The sequence below is a fragment of the Somniosus microcephalus genome, chromosome 1, assembly GCF_052327205.1.
Source record: "Somniosus microcephalus isolate GS21.2 chromosome 1, FLI_Smic_1.0, whole genome shotgun sequence".
NCBI classification, from domain to species: domain Eukaryota; kingdom Metazoa; phylum Chordata; class Chondrichthyes; order Squaliformes; family Somniosidae; genus Somniosus; species Somniosus microcephalus.
This window is the reverse complement of record NC_140987.1, coordinates 115,681,340-115,700,576: the sequence shown is the minus strand read 5'-3', so window position 1 is coordinate 115,700,576 and position 19,237 is coordinate 115,681,340. Positions and strand designations below refer to the sequence as shown.

Genomic DNA, 19,237 nt, shown 5'->3' with positions numbered 1-19,237 from the left:
AGTGCCCCAGGAATTGAAACCCATTCCTCCCACACTAGTCTTTGAGCCACGTATTCATCTCTCTAATTTTATTTACCTTATGCCAATTTGCTCATGGCTCAGGTAATAATGCAGACATTATTACCCTTGAGGTTCTGCTTTTTAATTTAGCCCCTAGCTGCTCATACTCTCTCAGCAGAACCTCTTTCCTAGTTGGTACCTACATGGACCACAACTACTGGCTCCCCCCCCTCCCATTGCAAGTTCCTCTCCAGCCCAGAGCAGATGTCCTGAACCCTGGCACCGGGCAGGCAACACAGCCATCTGGACTCTCACTCTTGGCTGCAGAGAACTGTATCTATCCCCCTGACTATGCTGTCCCCTATTACCACTACATTCCTATTAACTCCCCCCCGCTTGAATGGCTTCCTGTACCTCGGTGCTATGGTCAGTTTGCTCAGCCACCACTTTCATCCATACAGGCCGCAAGAACCTCAAACCTGTTGGACAATTGCAAAGGCTGAGGCTCCTCCACCTCCTGGGTCCCCATACCTGCCTCATTCGCAGCCACATCCTCCTGTCCCTGACCACTGGCCAAATCAGAAGACCCTATCCTAAGGGGTGTGACTGCCTCCTGGAATAAAGTGTCCAGGTAACTTTCCCCCTCCCTGATGCATCTCAGAGTCCGCAGCTCGGCCTCCAGCTCATCAACTCTGAGCCGAAGCTCCTCAAGCCGCAGACACTTACCGCAGATGTGTTCGCCCTGGATCACACTGGCGTCCAGGAGCTCCCACATACTGCAGTCGCAACACATCACCTGCCCTGCCATCTTTATTGAGTCTTAATTAATTAATTTTTATTAATGAATAATTAACAAACCCTACTACACCTAATAAGATTTATTACTGCTAGTAAACTAGTACTAATGAAACCTTACAATTACTAATACATTTCCTGGGCTTTAAAAGATAAGGGAAGTGAGCAAAATACTCACCAACCAATCACTTACCCTTTTCCCTGTGATGTCACCTTTTATTTTTCTCCAGATGTGGTGGGGGGGGTGGGCGGGGGTCACAGAGCCGAACTCCCGCTGGTTCTCTGTCCCCTCTTGTGCAGCTTTTTAGCTCCTGCTCTCCTGGAAGCTGACAAAGATAGAAAAAGAAAGGAACACCACCCTCCCCTCACACCCTCACTCCCCTCACTCATCAAACTCGCAGCTTAACACTCTGTTCCGATCTGCACTCCAAAGGTCACATCATTCAGCTGAAATGTTGAACTGAGGCCCCATCTATCTGTTCTCTTGGTAAAAGTGGCGCTTAAAAATCCCATGGCACTAGTTGAACGAGAGCTGGCAGTCAGACAGTGAGGTCATGTGCTTTTTTTCAAAACTCTGCAGTATAGAAATGGTTCTTCCTTTTTTCATCCTCCAGAAAAAAGTGCTTAATGTTTTACTATTTTTTATTCATTCACGGGATATGCCCATCCCTAATTGCCCTTGAGAAGGTGGCAGTGAGCCACCTTCTTGAACCGCTACAGTTTGTGTGGTGATGTTACTCCCACAGTGCTGTTAGGTAGGGAGCAATGTTCCCTGTAAACTGTGCTTTGTTCTGCGAGGCCTGTTTCTTTTAATGTGCGATCCCTCTAAATTTCTGCGCATGCACAGTCTTTACAATGTAAAGGCGGAGAGCGGCCTTGCAGGACCTTTTAGATTATTACATGGCCGCATGCGCGCCTTAGCAGGAACATTGGTAAGGAAGTCCAAAACTTTGACCCAACGACAATGAAGGACCGGCAATATATTTCCACATCAGGATGGTGTGTGACTTGGAGGGGCACTTTGAGGTGGTGGTGTTCCCATGCACCTGCTGCCCTGGTCCTTCTAGGTGGTAGAGATCGTGGGTTTGGGAGGTGCTGTCGAAGAAACCTTGGCGAGTTGCTGCACAGCATCTTGCAAATGGTACACACTGTAGCCACGGTACGCCGGTGGTGGAGGGAGTGAACGTTTAAGGTGGTGGATGGGGTGCCAATCAAGCGGGCTGCTTTGTCCTGGGTGGTATAGAGCTTCTTGAGTTTTGTTGGAGCTGCACTCATTCAGGCAAGTGGAGAGTATTCCATCACACTCCTGACTTGTGCCTTGTAGATGGTGGAAAGACTTTGGGGAGTCAGGAGGTGAGTCACTTGCCACAGAATACCCAGCCTCTGACCTGCTCTTGTAGCCACAGTATTTATGTGACTGGTCCAGTTAAGTTTCTGTTCAACGGTAACCCCCTCAGGATGTTGATGGTGGGGGATTCAATGATGGTAATGCCGTTGAATGTCAAGGGGAGGTGGTTAGATTTTCTCTTGTTGGAGGTGGTCATTGCCTGGCACTTGTGTGGTGCGAATGTTACTTGCTACTTATCAGCCCAAGTCTGAATGTTGTCCAGGACTTGCTGTATGCGGGCACAGACTGTTTCATTATCTGAGGAGTTGCAAATGGAGCTGTGCATGCATCAGCAAACATCCCCACTTCTGACCTTATGATGGAGGGAAGGTCATTGATGAAGCAGCTGAAGTTGATTGAGCCTCGGACACTGCCCTGAGGAACTCCTGCAGCGATGTCCTGGGGCTGAGATGATTGGCCTGAATAAGAGGCCATTGTTAAATAAGATGAATAGATTAAACTTCTTCCCTTTCCTATTAACAGATATATTGATCTGCGGGAAAATCCACTTGACATTATAGAAGATGAGATGCTCAGTGAAATCTTTGAAGATGGTGAAGATCAAGAAGAATTTGAAAAACACTTGATGCAAATGTACTTTCAGGATCTGAAAGAAAGAGGTAACTGCTGGATTATCTTTACAATCTATTCTCTGCCTACAAATAACAGTAATGGGAAGTAATGGTGTAAAGATGAAGTTTTGCTGGCGAAGCTTTGTTCATTTGCATGCAAATTGGAGATTTTTTTTATTGAGAAACTAGGTAAAGAGCCATATCGCAGGTTTGGTTTTTAACTAGAAAGTTAAAAAGACTAGGAAAGAGGAGTAAAATCAAGAAGGAGTAGTTAGGCATCAGCAAGCTTTTGTTTGAAAGTCTCCAAATTGTAGGAGGGAAAGACCAAGGGAGGAACTAAGTCCCATTATTTTAACTTCCTGGAAATCGAGTTAGATTAGGAGATGGTCTGCAAAGGGATATAGATAGACTAAGTGAGTGGGCAGTAAGGTGGCAGATGGAATATAATGTAGGGAAATGTAAGGTTATTCACTTTAGTAGGAAGAATATTATTACTGTATTTCTATTAGTAGTTTATCATTGTTATGCCATATTTATTCTAATGTTGGGAGGACTCATAAAAATCAACATTTCATTGTGCAGTACACACGTCTGCTGCATATATGACAAATAAAAAAATTGAATTGAACTGAGAATAGAAATACAGAATATTTTTTAAATGGTGAGAAACTTTCAAATGTTGGTGTTGTAAGGGTTGGGGGCTTCTTTAAACTGGTCAGGTCCTGCTGTTCTGCCCTGCAAGGGCTGTGTGCAAAATTCCCCGCCCAAAGAGTCCAATACACAAGAGAAAGCTGTGATTGGCTAACTCAAAGTGGTTAGACTGGGTTAATGTGTCTTCCGGAGCTCCCTGGGCTGAAACAAAAGAGAGATACAACAGCCCTATTATCCAGAATGCTAAGTGATTTAGACCCATTCAATTGTTAAACGTTTCCCATTCAAGGTACAAAAGTCTCTTCTGCAGTTTAGATGTATCCACTCGATATACAAACAAATGCTAATAGCATTCGATTGCTTTGTAAACAAAGCATTGTCCTTTGTCTTCGGCCATGTGGTGACAGCCATTTTTATCCCTGGAAATTTAAAAGTACAATGCCCAGGGATTCTTTAATCAAAAAAATTGATCTTCAGAACTGTAAATTATTACGAATTCTTACAATCCGCCCTTGGATACTTCCAGCTTGCTTGTAGTATCCTCTTGAAGAAATGAGCAATGATTTCTGACCCCTCACAAACAACCATCCCCTGTATTTACCTAATAGCTATCTGCCACTGATCCCCGTCCCGTCTATTCCCCTTAAATTCAAGAAAAAAAACCACCATGGTACGGTAGGCATCTTACAGATACTTCAGTTTTCAACAAGGGGTCTCATACCCCTACACGCTTGTAAAATTATACAGTGTAAGCTAAATTTACAATCACCTTTTTACATCATAAGTTATTACAAAATGTTACAATCTTAGTTACACAATGTAATCAAAATGATCCCAAGCATGGAGAGGGTCCTACGCCTCTGCTCAACTTGGAGTTGTCACAAACTGTTCCCAAGCACGGAGAGGATCCTACGCCTCTGCTCAACTTGGGGCTGCAACACAAAATACAAAAAATCATTAAACAACATACTTAAATGAACCCCGATCATCATGTGCCGATGATGGGTCGTGAAATTCGAGTGGGCATTGCTCCTCCCACTCGGGCAGTAAAAGTACCTTCCACCCCCCTTTGATCGTCTTAAACTTTAAAACAGGCAGAATGGATTTACCGACCAGCCTGCTCCGCCAGCCCCGAACCATTCCCTTGTCCCTTTGTGGAGGCGGGGTACCCCTCACGTTTAAAATTACCTTGGCACAGACCGAGACCAGGGAGTATGGGATCTCATGACTCCCAGTCCCTCCCCCTCCCGTCTTCCCTCGACTGGCTGCAGAAAATGATGGGTGCCTGTGTGGCGGCTCTCCCTGGCCCCACACTGATCCGGCCACCCACTCATCCTTCCCAGCCACACTTATCCTCTTTGCCCGTGGGCCCCCGGGTGAGTTCCTCCCTCCCCCGACCGCACCCATGCGACTCTTGGGTCTCTCCCTCCTCTATACGATCTTTCCCGGGCCATCACCACCCACCCCCGAGGAACGCGTCCCTATGACCAGGCGCCCGCGCTTCCCCATCATGACTCCTCAACAGCGAGGTCTCCCGCAAGTGAACTTCGGTCAGGATAGTGCTGGGTTGGGGGCCGTGCCCCACCCAGCTGGGGCCATCTCCTCCCCGTAGGAGGAGTAGGCAAATTCCTCTGGACTCTGTCCGGTTTTTCCCGAAGATCGCTGCGGGGTCTCCTGGATTTGTCCAGTGGCGAGGTGATCCCCAACATTTCGTATCTTCATTCGATGTCCAGCTCAGGCTGGGCGAACATGGCTGCTTCATTTTCCCATCTCCTGCAAAAACTTAAAAGGGACATGCAGCCAGGTCTCACTGACCTGCTGCCTTAGGTGGAGACATTGTCGGGTCCCTCGACCTCGGACCAAAAATACAAACATTTGGCACACATGTAAACTTAAACTCTTTGCACTTTAACTTAAAACTAGTTAAATCAACAAAACTTAAAATACACCTTAAAAGCACGCTATATACACACACATAGCTATAATACAGATGCCGCCCATCTCCGGACGGCCAGACTAATCTCTGGCACTGTCACAGATTGCTGCTGGCTGCAGTGAAGCTGGACTGCCTCCTGTCTCTGGTCCCCCGCAGCTTATGGCTGTTGAGTGGGGACCCCTGTTCTCTGGCTTCTCCCTGGCTCGGGAGCCCGCCCTACTCCATTGTAAAGTGGGTGACCATGCTTTCTTAGGCTGGGGCACCCACTGAGACCTTCTGAGGGGTGTCTCTATGGAGGAAACTTTGGCTGGCGGACCCTGAGCTTGGGTCACAGCCCCAGCTGGCTGGGCACCTTCTCCCCCATGTCCAAATAGCCCGCACTGTATAATGTACCTGGCAGCCTGCCGGTGCAAATCTCTCTCTGGGTTTGTCTGCTCTTCCCTGCCCACTCCTGTGCTGGGGGCAGGTATACTCTCACCACCCGCTGCTGGTGGCTGGAAATTTTCCTCCCCATGTTTAAAACCTGGTGTCAGCTCCCTCCCTAAGTCTCCTGCAAGAGGGATTGCTATCCCTGCCCCCGCAGGGTCCCACATCATGGGGGGGAGGCACGCTAGAAGCGGGCTGGGAAGCTGGTCCCTTTAAACAGGCCACAGTGCCTGTCTTTACAGGCGGTGAACTTGAACTTGCCTTGTACAATTTTTCTGCTAAAATTCGCAGGGCTACCCACATACTGAAAATGAGAGAAACTACAGCTGATGCTTTCTCCAGATCCAGACCACTTATTAAATCAAAAACTGCCTCCACTCCTACCTGGCTCGCCATTGTAAGGGTTGGGGGCTTCTTTAAACTGGTTTAAAGTAATTTTCCTGGTCTTGCAGCCTTTGCCTGCACTCTGACCAATTCCAATAAAACCAATTTTAAAACAGCGGTTCCGAATCGCTACCCCTCCTTTAGTTCTGAGTGGAGGAACTTATAATTAATGATATTAAAACGGAACAACTGGTTTGGATGAGAGAAAAAAATCAAGTTTTATTACCTAAATAAACTACAATCCAAAGAATAAACTATACCACACGAACACAGTAATTACAGTAAAACTATATAACAGGGGGTTGCAGATGGCGAAAACGAGGGATACAATGGCTACAATGTTATTTAAACAATCTTAGCAATACCCTTAAATCACCACCCCTTAACTCCTGCTAGGTTGCCTTGTTGAGGAGTCAGAACACTCTGCTCACCTGTGGTCCAGCGAAGTAAGAGGCCAGATAGCTTCTCAGCAGCTATCTTTATACCTGGTCAGGTCCTGCTGTTCTGCCCTGCAAGGGCTGTGTGCAAAATTCCCCGCCCAAAGAGTCCAATACACAAGAGAAAGCTGTGATTGGCTAACTCAAAGTGGTTAGACTGGGTTAATGTGTCTTCCGGAGCTCCCTGGGCTGAAACAAAAGAGAATGCAACAGCCCTATTGTCCAGAATGCTAAGTGATTTAGACCCATTCAATTGTTAAACGTTTCCCATTCAAGGTACAAAAGTCTCTTCTGCAGTTTAGATGTATCCACTCGATATACAAACAAATGCTAATAGCATTCGATTGCTTTGTAAACAAAGCATTGTCCTTTGTCTTTGGCCATGTGGCGACAGCCATTTTTATCCCTGGAAATTTAAAAGCACAATGCCCAGGGATTCTTTAATCAAAAAAATTGATCTTCAGAACTGTAAATTATTGCGAATTCTTAGTGTTCAGAGAGATTTGGGTGTCCTCGTGCAAGAAACACAGAAAGCTGGCATGTTGGCCTTTATTGCAAGGGGGTTGGAGTATAAGAGTAAGGAAGGGGGTGGTTTTGCCAATGGGGCGCTTTTGGAGGCGGGTCTCCCACTTGTCGGGTTTCAGTCCTGCCTCCAACAGCTTATGGCCAACTCACGCTATTTTCCCTTGATTGACCTTGTTAAGCCCACCCAGTGGGCTTAGCAGGCCAATTAAGGGAAAGCCGATTGCAGAGAACGTCAACGTATGACGTTTTTGACAGATGAATTGTCATCATTTGATAGCTCTGTGAAGCTGTGAAACAGTGACATTCTCTGTAGTTTGATGAGGTCTTGAATTCAAGACCTCATCAAACATCTTTCTTTTGCAGAAATAAGATGGTTGTTGCAGTGGAGAATGCAACGGCCATCTGTCATCTCCAATGCGGACGGGCGAGACTCTCCGCATACACACCGACTGAAGCCTGCAGGAAGAAACAAAGGTAAGTACACTTTTAATAACACTTTGCACTTACCTCAGATACTCATCTCTCCACACTTGCACCCATCACTTACCTTCACAGCACACTTTTGCACCCCCCCGACCCCCGCAGACCCACTACTCGTCTCGCTGATCTGGCGGATTTCGGAGTCTTCGGGAAGCCCGCACTGTGAGGGCAAAAAGGGGATAATCCTATTTTCTGCCTGTTAACTACCTGTTAACAGGCAGTTAATAGGCTTTAATCCCTTTCCACCTCCAAGGAGACGGGACCCGACGCGGGACAGCTACCCGCCTCCTGGGAAGATGGCATGGGGGCGGGTTGGCCACCCGCCCACAAATTCTGCCATTTTCCCGGCAGTCCCACCTCCATACCTGCCTCTCCAGGGCTGGCAAGATCGCGCCCGAAGTCTTGCTACAATTGTACAGCGCCTTGGTGAGACCACACCTGGAGTACTGTGCACAGTTTTGGTCTCCTTACCTAAGGAAGGATATACTTGCCTTGGAGGCGGTGCAACGAAGGTTCACTAGATTGATTCCTGGGATGAGAGGGCTGACCTATGATGAGAGATTGTGTAGAATGGGCCTATATGCTCTAACGTTTAGAAGAATAAGAGGTGATCTCATTGAAACATAAAAGATTCTGAGGGGGCTTGATAGGGTAGATGCTGAGAGGTTGTTTCCCCTGGCTGGAGTGTCAAGTACTAGCAGGCATAGTCTCAGGATAAGGGGTAGGCCATTTAAGACTGAGATGAGGAAGAATTTCTTCACTCAGAGGGTTGTGAATCTTTGTAATTCTCTGCCCCAGAGGGCTGTGAATGCTGAGTGTGAAGGTTGAGATAGATAGATTTTTGGGCTCTAGGGGAATCAAGCGATATGGTGATCAGGCGGGAAAGTGGAGTTGAGGTCGATGATCAGCCATGATCTTAGTGAATGATGGAGCAGGCTCGGGGGGCCATATGGCCTACTCCTGCTCTTATTTCTTATGTTCTTATGGTGCAATGAGTCTCAATTTCAGCACAGTGAGTTAATAGAGGATAAGCAGAAATTGGAGGAGATACTTAACAAATACTTTACATCAGCATTTATAAAAGAAAAAGATATTGGGGAGGGGTATATTCTGAATTGGTTAAAAGTAAGATGACAGATATTAGAACAAATAAGAGAAAATTATTGGATAATTTAGTTAAGTTAAAGCAGGACAAAGTGCTGGGATCTGAAGGGATACTGTGGTGTATGTGCCTTTAAGAGCCCAGGTGTGCTGTAATGCCGGTAATTGCCACTTGGGCTATATAAGCCTGTGCATTGTGTATATCCGTTAGAACCCCCCCCCCCCAGACTTTGCTTAGTAAATACCTATGAACCAACTCCTGTCTTCAGTGTCTTTATCAACACACGGACACTACAGTGGCGACGAAGTGGAAACGGACTTACCTGCAATTCGGCAGCACCTCAAGGACATCGATTCCTCGGGCGTCCAGAAGATTCAAGGAAGTGAGAGAAGCTGTGGTTTCACCAGCTGGCCAAGCTGGTGGCAGGTACTGCGCTAATCCTTCCTGGGCGTCAGGCTGGGGCTCCAGCGGCGGGCTCTACAGCTGAGACAGGCAGCGAAATCGGAGGCAAGCAATAACGGACTGGGAGGGAGCACTCGGGAGACGGCCGGCGCGGCAAGCAGGTCAGCGTTCAGACCTCTGGCGGGAACAAGTCTCCAACAGTAAATTTTTAAAAAAAGAGAACGGAAACCGCAGTAAACAGCGTTGTTATCGGCAGCAGCGGCGGGGAAGCGCGGGAAGCACCATATCTTTGCTACAGAAAAGAAAAAAAAGCGCGGCAAGCGCCATATCTTTTCTGAAATGCCTAAATCTGGTCATATTGATGCTTTTGATAGCGAAATAGAGGATTGGACCACATACGTGGAAAGAATAGAGGTATATTGCACTGCAAATGGAATAGAAGATGAAAAAAAAGCTTCAGTACTTCTGAACTTAATGGGCGCAAAGACATACGAGCTGTTACGAAATTTAATCACTCCAGCCAAATCAAAGGACAAGAATTTTAAAGAAATTGTTGATACCCTGCAGGAGCACTTAAACCCAACACCGCTGCTGATAGCGGAACGATTCAAGTTCTTCAAGAGAAATCAACACAAGAATGAAAGTAACGCTGATTACCTAACTGAATTAAGAAAGCTATCAAAGTACTGCCAATTCAGGGCAGGACTATCAGATTATCTTTGAGACAAATTCGTTTGCGGTCTTGTAAGTGAAGGAACACAAAAAAGACTGCTTTCTGAAAAAGATTTAACATTGGACAAAGCTTTCAGTATGGCTGTATCATACGAAGCAGCAGCAAAAGGAGCTGCAGAGATACAACAAAAGACACAGGACTTCGGCACCCATGAAATGACACAGGGTTTCGAACGATGTTATCGCTGCGGCAGACCCACCCATAACCAGAGGGACTGCTGGTTCAAGGACAAAGCATGCAGGCAATGCGGGAAGATTGGACACATTGCACGGGTATGCCGATCTGGACAAAATAAATCCACTGACAGAAAAAAAAAATCAATAAAGAAAAGTACAGGAAGGTACAAATGATGACGGACAGTAGCTCCGAAGACCAGAAGAGCGATAGCGACTTCGAAAACAAGAGACTAAGCTGTCTCAAATTACATAATGTACTTGGCAAAGATGATTACCAAACCATTTGGGTTACCCTCACAATAGCAGGGTCCCCAGTTAAAATGGAGCTAGATACAGGATCAGCTCTAACCGTAATAAATCGACGGGATTACGAGAGGCTATTTTCGCATATACCTCTAAAAGACACATCCATTATCTTAAAAACATATACGGGGCAGAAAGTATACCCCAAAGGAAAAATAAGGGTGCCTGTTGTATACAACGGCAAAGAAATACAAAAGTTGTATTTATACATTCTACAAGATGGTGGTCCACCGTTGTTGGGACGTGAATGGATCAGGAAGATACGTTTAGACTGGCACTCCATTCAGGCACTGACGGTGACCAGTAAGGAAAAAAACAATGATGACATCATACCTGAAAGATTAAAAGACATCTTGGCCAACGCCAAAGAAGTGTTTCAAGAGAAACTAGGAATCTTGAAAGGCATCACCGCCTCAATAAAAGTGGAAGATGCAGCAATTCCCAAATTTTTTAAGGCAAGACCGGTGCCATACGCAATACGTCCAGCAGTCGAGGCAGAGCTGGAGAATTTGGAAAAATCAGGCGTATTATCTAAAATAGATTGGAGCGAATGGGCAACACCCATCGTTCCAGTAATGAAAAAAGCATTGAATAAAGATAAATCTGAAGAACAGAGAAAAATTCGCATCTGTGGTGACTTCAAGGTGACTGTAAACCCAGTCCTTCACACAGTACAGTATCCTCTTCCGAGGATAGAAGATATTTTCGCCTCACTATCCGGAGGGAAACGTTTCACCAAAATTGACTTGGCACAGGCATATCTACAGATGGAGGTTGAGGAGGCCTCTAAAAAGTATCTCACGATAAACACACACAAAGGCCTGTACCAGTACAATCGACTGGTTTTTGGAGTAGCATCAGCTCCAGCTATCTGGCAAAGAGCTATGGAGCAAGTCCTGCAAGGGATTCCGGGGACTCAATGCTACCTAGACGACATCCTTATAACAGGAGAAAACGACAACGAGCACCTTGCCAATTTGGAGCAGGTGCTCACTAGGCTGAAAGAACGAGCGAATCGCCCCAAGTGCGAATTTTTCCAAAATCAGATATCATATTGTGGCCACATAATTAATAATGAAGGGTTGCATAAGTCACCTGAAAAAATTGAAGCAGTTATAAAAGCCCCAGCACCTGAAAATGTTTCACAATTAAGGTCGTTCCTGGGATTAATAAATTACTATCATAAATTTTTACCGAACTTATCAACTCTTCTACACCCTCTTAATGAACTTCTACAAACAGGAGTGATTTGGAAATGGAACGAAGACTGTAAACGTGCCTTCCATAAATGCAAAGACTTAATCACATCCGAAGAAGTTTTGGCTCATTACAACCCATCACTGCCAATCAGACTGGCGTGCGATGCATCCCCTTACGGCATAGGAGCAGTATTATCCCATAAATTCCCTGATGGCTCAGAACGGCCGATAGCTTTTGCGTCACGCTCATTAAACACAGCTGAACGTAACTATGCCCAAATCAACAGGGAAGCACTCAGCCTGGTATGGGGAGTGAAGAAATTCAACCATTACCTACACGGACAAAAATTTACCTTGTTGACTGACCATCAACCCCTCATCTCCATATTCAACCCTAAAAAAGGTGTTCCCATTATGACAGCGCAAAGGCTACAGAGGTGGTCCCTTTTTCTAGGGGCACACCAATACAACATAGAATACAAAGGGTCAAAACAGCATGGGAATGCTGACGGTTTATCGCGCCTACCGTTGCCAACGGTAGAAGAGGCACCTACAGTAGACCCAGTAGAGATGTTCCACTCTACCATAGTGGAATGTCTACCAGTGACAAATTCTGCCATTGAAAGGGAGACGAGAAATGACCCGACTCTCTCACGGGTCTACGATTTAACAGTGAAGGGATGGCCAGCACATGGCGAACCACTGTTGCCAGCATTCTCGCAAAGAAGAGAACAGCTGTCAGGGTGCCGAGGAACCTTGATGTGTGGATCCAGAGTGGTGATTCCACCCAAACTCCAGGATAAAGTGCTAAAGGAGCTTCACGAGGGGCATCTGGGTGGAGTGAAAATGAAGAACCTAGCTAGGGCGTTTGTATGGTGGCCAGGTATCGATGGAGACATCGAAGAAATGACCAAGAGCTGCCTAGGATGCCAGAAGGTCCAAAATGCTCCACCACAAGCCCCTCTACATCCATGGGAGTGGCCCTCATCTCCCTGGCAAAGGGTGCACATCGACTTTGCTGGTCCATTTATGGACTCAATGTTCTTAATCGCGGTTGATGCACACTCCAAGTGGCCGGAGGTAATAAAGATGTCCTCCACCACCACGGAAAAAACCATCACAGTATTAAGGACCATATTTGCCAGGGATGGGCTGCCAGAACAGCTATGTTCTGATAATGGACCGCAATTTGTGTCCGAAGAATTCAGAAAGTTCTTAAAAAACAATGGGGTTAAGCACTACACGTCCGCCCCATACCATCCCGCCACCAATGGATTGGCTGAAAGGTTTGTCCAGACCTTCAAGAAGGCCATAAAGGCCATGGGTAATGAAGACATAAAACTTCAGCACAAGGTGGATAACTTCTTATTCGCATACAGGAATGCAACACATATGGTTACCAACCAAACTCCCGCCATGATGTTCTTCAATAGAAACCTAAGATGCCGGCTGGATTTGGTCAAGCCCAACATCAGAAGGGACGTGGAGAACCGGCAGTTTCAAGGCATGAATGAAAGGCCAACTAGGGCCTTCCAGATAGGTCAACAGGTTTTGGCCCATGACTACCGTACCGAGAAATGGCAGCCTGGAACTATCTGCACACGACTAGGACCACTGATGTATACCGTGGACATCGGAGAAAGCATAATAAGGCGCCATGCTGACCAAATCATCAAGTCATCCGAAAAGGGACAACCTACACCACAACTCTATACATCTAACGATGAAGTAGAGATACCCATATCTACCTCCGATCCGGTGATACTGGAACCCGATGAACCCGACACTGGCATTCAGGCCGAATCAGCCTTGCCAGAAGAACCTACTACACCACCAGAAACTACTACACCCCCGAGGCGTTATCCGGACCGAGTCAGGAAGCCTCCTGAGAGACTAACTTATAATTAATTAACTACAGCAATGTATATTATTTTGCTTATAACATGTAATTAATAATTACTTAAAATATGATGTACTGGTTAGCTAAAAGGGGAGGAATTGTGGTGTATGTGCCTTTAAGAGCCCAGGTGTGCTGTAATGCCGGTAATTGCCACTCGGGCTATATAAGCCTGTATATTGTGTATATCTGTTAGAACCCCCCCCCCCAGACTTTGCTTAGTAAATACCTATGAACCAACTCCTGTCTTCAGTGTCTTTATCAACACACGGACACTACAGATACCATCACCAATGATCCTAAGGGAAGTGGAGGAAGAACTAACAAAAATTATACTTCACAGCTCTATTGCAATTGACAAGTGGATATTAGCCAATGTAATATCCATTTTCAAAAAGAGAAACAGAGTTTACCTGGGTAACTACAGGCCAATTAGTGTAACATCTGTGGCAGGGAAAATTTTGGAATCTTTAATTAAAGATGATATTACTGAAGATCTAAATGAAGAGAAAATAATTAAAAACAACCAACATGGATTTCAGAAAGGAGGACTGTGCTTGACAGAGTTCTTTGAGGAAGTGACAAACATCGTGGATGAGGGAAATGTAGTGGACGTAGTGTACATGGACTTTCAGAAAGCCTTTGACAAGGTACCACATAGGAGACTATTGGAGAAAATTAAGGAGTATGGAATTAGGGGAGTGCAGCAAATTAGATTAAAAACTGGTTAGAAGGGAGGAATCAAAGATTAGAGGGAGAATTCTAATTCTATTTTAACAGCCAAGGCTCATTTAAATGCAGCAAGTAAGCTGCCCATCTGAAATTGGAGTCCAGAGGCAGCTCACTGGGTTCTGACTGGGGAATATCAGAAAGCCCGGAGGCCGCCCAGCTGGCCCTCAGGGTAGTGGTGGTAGGGGGGTGGGGTTGGGAGTATACCAAGAGCAGTAGCGGCACATATTTTCTTTGTAGGGGCTGGAGGAACTCAACAAAGATAAGTTTTGTACTTACCTTTTGAGACCTCTGCTACTACTCCAACTGCTTATGTTAAGCTAAGTATTAATGGCAGACTATCCGCTTATTAGTCCATTAAAATGGCCTTGGCCGCCCAGAAAAACAGCAGTGTGATAAAGACTGTGGGGCGGAAACAGTGTACCACTTTCACTTTAACTTCAATCCTGCCCGGATACCTTAATTCAATTTAATAAAAAATTACTCTGTGCAATTTGTGACCCATCCTGGGAATGCAAATCAGGCGGGTTCTATAAAGAGCAAGCGATCCACTCCATCAGTTTACTGCCCAGGCAAAAAAGTTAAAAATTACCCCAACCCTTCTACACCAGCATTATTGCTTGATAGTATAAAACAATCTTTGTTTTGCTTTGCTGCAGAATCAGTTCCTACCTATACTACAAGGGTATCTCTGAGCCTACAGCTCTGACAACATGCACCACCAAAATTCATCAAAATGTGAACAGGATCTCAAGAGAACAGAAGATGTGTGATGCTTTGTGAAGAACCTATCCACTCCATTACGAAAATGACATATAGTCAGCTAACCATGGAATATTAGAACACACTTGAGTCAGATTTAGAGATATAGTGGACAGTTAGAACATGACTTTGCTGTAGGTGCGTTGCCTTTATTTGTGGCATGGTTCAGTGACATGAAAATGCTCAGAGAGTTACATGACTAAATGTTAAAGGTGAGGAATAACAACATCATCTGGATGTCTCTAACATGGATGTATTATAGTTATTTTAGTTATAATGAAAAGATTGTGAAGAAATATGCGTACTTTCTGTGCCTTTCTTGGCCTGATTTTTAATTCAGAATGTTGCAGCAGAATCAAGTCACAGTTAGAAAGGTATTTTAGGCTGCTACCTAAAGCCATATATTCATACCTGATATTTTCTTCATTTCATTTATTGTAAAATTAGAGCATTTAGATCTGCACTGGGCAAGTACTCACACCTTTATTCCCCTTTATACATTAATTAATGTTAAAAATACAACAGTATAATTTAGGACCCTCTCAAAAGTTCCTAAAACGATTTCAATATTTCCATAATTTCTCTTCTCTCTTGTAGTCTCCAAAGACAAACATAAATGACTTTATTCATTCTGTCTGTGTGGAGTTTGCACATTCTCCCCGTGTTTGCGTGGGTTTTCTCCGGGTGCTCCGGTTTCCTCCCACAGTCCAAAGATGTGCGGGTTAGGTTGATTGGCTATGATAAATTGACCCTTAGTGTTAGGGGGATTAAATACGTGGGGTTACAGGGATAGGGTGGGATATGTGTTGGTGTAGGGGTTACGGGGATCGGGTGGGATATGTGTCGGTGCAGGCTCGATGGGCCGAAATGGCCTCTATCTGCACTGTGGGGTTTCTGTGTATATGTGTACTGGACATATTTCACGGCAGCCCCACAGTAAGCTCAGTATTGTAAGAATAATCTGACAGTTTTTTTCTCTCCTAATGGATAATAATTGGACGCTCAAGATCGCGTGGCTCCCAGCAAAATGAGTCTGGCATAAAACAATACACTAACCGGTCTTGTCCCAGCTGACAGTAGCATTGCTGAACAAAGGAGAGGATTAGGATGGCAGGTCACTGTGAATGCCAAACAGTCCCCTTCTCTGTGTTCTGTTGGAACTTCTCTGTGAATGCTGTTTATGAGAGCAGGAAAAGTAGAAACCTGGTGGCAGTGCCTTTTTACTACCACTGATAAGTGGAAACCCCTTTATTGCTGATGGCATCTATATTTCTGTTTACCACCAGTGCCAAAAATATGTCCATAATGTTCTTGTATTCAATAATGTCATAATAAATTAAAATTTGTAGCAGATGCTTTGTTATGAGAACAATTAGAAATTGCCATCTTATTCTTCAGTTTTAATAATGTTGTAAAGTAAATTATCATGAACCTTGCTGAATACCATAACACACAGGTAAGCTAAACTAAATCAATTTTTTATATCACTATTAAACACTCTCCATAGAAATTTATTATTCCAGACTAAATGGATTGTTTTAATAAAATAAATGGAGCTCTTCTTTGGAAAAGGTTTAATTTGTGCACTATGTGAAGTGAAATTGTAAAGACGGCTCAATGTAAATATACCACATGTGGTACTGGGCCATATAGAATAGGGAGTTCCCATGTTCAATTTTTGGCCTATGTTGAGGTTGCTATGCTCAGCCAGGGTAGTAATGGTGGTGTTATAATTGGCTTCAATGTCCCAATGAGGAGAGGAACGTTGGCGAGATTCCCAATTGTGATTGCTATCTAGTAACCTCTTGTTGGAAGTGCATGTGTGAGAATATCAGATGTGGACAGGATTAAGGTTGGCTGTGATAGCCCAACAACACTCACCATCCAGGCTCACAGATAAAGAATAGCCACTTGGATGAGCAACCAGAGGGCTGCTGCCACCTATGGAACTACAGGAAACTCTTTTTTATCCGGCACTGACGGGACCAGCGTGGTACCGGTTGATCAAAAAGTCCTGAGTACAGAGAGGTATACTTAACAAGGTACGAGAGCCCCGTACACGGCCACAGGTGCAGGAGTCCCAGTTACACGGCCACAGATCCAGGAACCCCGGTTACATGCCCACTAATATATAGTAAGACTTACCTGAACCTACTCTTGAATTTTGCCGGTTAAGAGAGATTTCCGGATATTTAGGTGCCGGTTAAAAGTGAGTTTCCTGTATATCCCATTGCCTTCAGAAGAGGTAGCATCAGAGGAGAAAATAGGAGAAGGAAACACTGAATTGCCAAAGATATCAAATGAAGAAAAATACTAAATATGCTTGAATATCCTTTAGCATCTTGCAAAGTTTTGTTATATTACAATTAACATGTAGCAACTTAATTTTGTAATTATAAGCATTCTGTGTCAGCTGTGGCTCAGTTGGTAACACACTCGCCTCTGAGTCAGAAGGTTGTGGGTTCAAGTCCCACTCCAGGGACTTGAGCACATAAAGGTAGGCTGACACTCCAGTGCAGTGCTGAGGGAGTGCTGCACGGTCGGAGGTGCCGTCTTTCGGATGAGACATTAAACCGAGGCCCTGTCTGCTCTCTCAGGTGGATGTAAAAGATCCCATGGCACTATTTCGAAGAAGAGCAGGGGAGTTATCCCCGGTGTCCTGGCCAATATTTATCCCTCAATCAGCATAACAAAAAAACCCAGATTATCTGGTCGTTATCACATTGCTGTTTGTGGGAGCTTGCTGTGCGCAAAATGGCTGCCGCATTTCCTACATTACAACAGTGACTACATTTCAAAAAAGTGGCTGTAAAGCGTTTTGGGGCGTCCGGTGGTCATGAAAAGTGCTATATAAATGCAAGGCTTTCTTTATTCTAAAATTTATTTTTGCAGTTTTTTCACAGTAAAATATATATTATGATTGTTTATGATAAATTTTGTATTAGAATGTATGAAAATTACTTGGAAACATACTGATTCTGCTTAACATTAATAACTGATGGTAAAAACTGCCATGATGACTGTATCGGTGCCATTTCCTACTCTCGCCCTGAACTGGAAAATTTCATTCACTTTGCTTCCATTTTCCACCCTTCCCTCACCTTCACATGGTCAATCTCTGACTCTTCCCTTCCCTTCCTTGACTTCTCTCTTTCCATTTCTGGGGATAGGCTATCAACAAACATCCACTATAAGCCTATTGACTCCCACAGCTACCTGGACTACACTTCCTCCTACCCCGCTTCCTCAAAGGACTCTATTCCATTCTCCCAGTTTCTCCATCTCCATTGCATCTGTTCTGACGATGCCACCTTCCGTACTAGTGCTTCCGATATATCTTCCTTTTTCCTCAACCGAGGATTCCCCTCTACCGTGGTTGACATGGCCCTTGACCATGTCCCTCCGCAACACTCTGGTCCACTCCTCAATCATTCCCAACACCTCCTCCCCTTCCCACAGCACCTTCCTGTGCAAGTGCAGGAGATGCAACACCTGCCCTTTTACCTCCTCCCTTCCCACTGTCCAGGGCCCCAAACACTCCTTCCAGGTGAAATAGCGATTTACTTGTATGTAAACAGTAAGCGGGTAGTAAGAGGCGGGGTGGGGCCTATTAGAGACAAAGAAGGTGATATATGCTTAGAGGTGCAGGACAAGGCTAGAATACTCAATGTGTACTTTGTGTCAGTGTTTACTAAGGAGTTGGATGCTGACAAAATATCGGTAGAAGTGGAAAAGGTAGAAGCAATGGAAGGGATGAAAATTGATAGGATGTACTAGAAAGGCTGGGTATGCTTAGAGTGGACAAGTTGCCTGGTCCAGATGGTTTGCATCCCAGGTTGCTAAGGGAATTGGGGGAGGAGATAACGGAAGGCTTCCCAAAATTTTCCAATCTTACCTAGATGCGGGGGAGGTGCCTGAGGATTGGAAATTGGCAAATGTGACACCATTGTTCAAGAAAGGGTGTAAGGACAATCCTAGTAACTACAGTTTAACATCAGTGGTGGGTAAAATTTTAGAAACAATAATCAAGGAAAAAATTAACAGGCACTTGGAGAGGTTTAAGCTAATTAAGGAGAACAAACACGGATTTGTAAAAGGCAGATCGTGTTTGACTAATCTAATTGAATTTTTTGATGAAGTAACAGAGGATTGATGAAGGGAATGCAATGGATGTTGTCTACATGGATTTTCAGAAGGCATTTGACAAAGTACCACACAGAAGGCTGGTTAACACAATTGAGGCTCATGGAATAGGTGGGTCAGTGGTAGCTTGGATAAGGAATTGGCTTAAGGACAGAAAACAGCGAGTTGTAAATGGCTGTTTATCAGACTGGAGGATAG

General features: G+C 44.8%; 1 protein-coding gene across 2 annotated transcripts in view; it reads left to right on the top strand.

Moving 5' to 3' along the window:
* lrrc2 (leucine rich repeat containing 2) overlaps positions 1-15,707 on the top strand; it is a 160,573-nt gene extending 144,866 nt beyond the window's left edge. The window contains exons 7-8 of one of the 2 annotated variants that reach the window (XM_085984882.1): positions 2,666-2,802; positions 14,794-15,707. In XM_085984882.1, the coding sequence (XP_085841008.1) occupies positions 2,666-2,802; positions 14,794-14,843 (187 nt within the window). In that variant the 3' untranslated portion in view covers positions 14,844-15,707. The remainder of the gene's footprint in view (positions 1-2,665; positions 2,803-14,793) is intronic. The other variant, XM_085984876.1, reaches the window with a different exon arrangement.
* Positions 15,708-19,237: the final 3,530 nt, after the last annotated feature.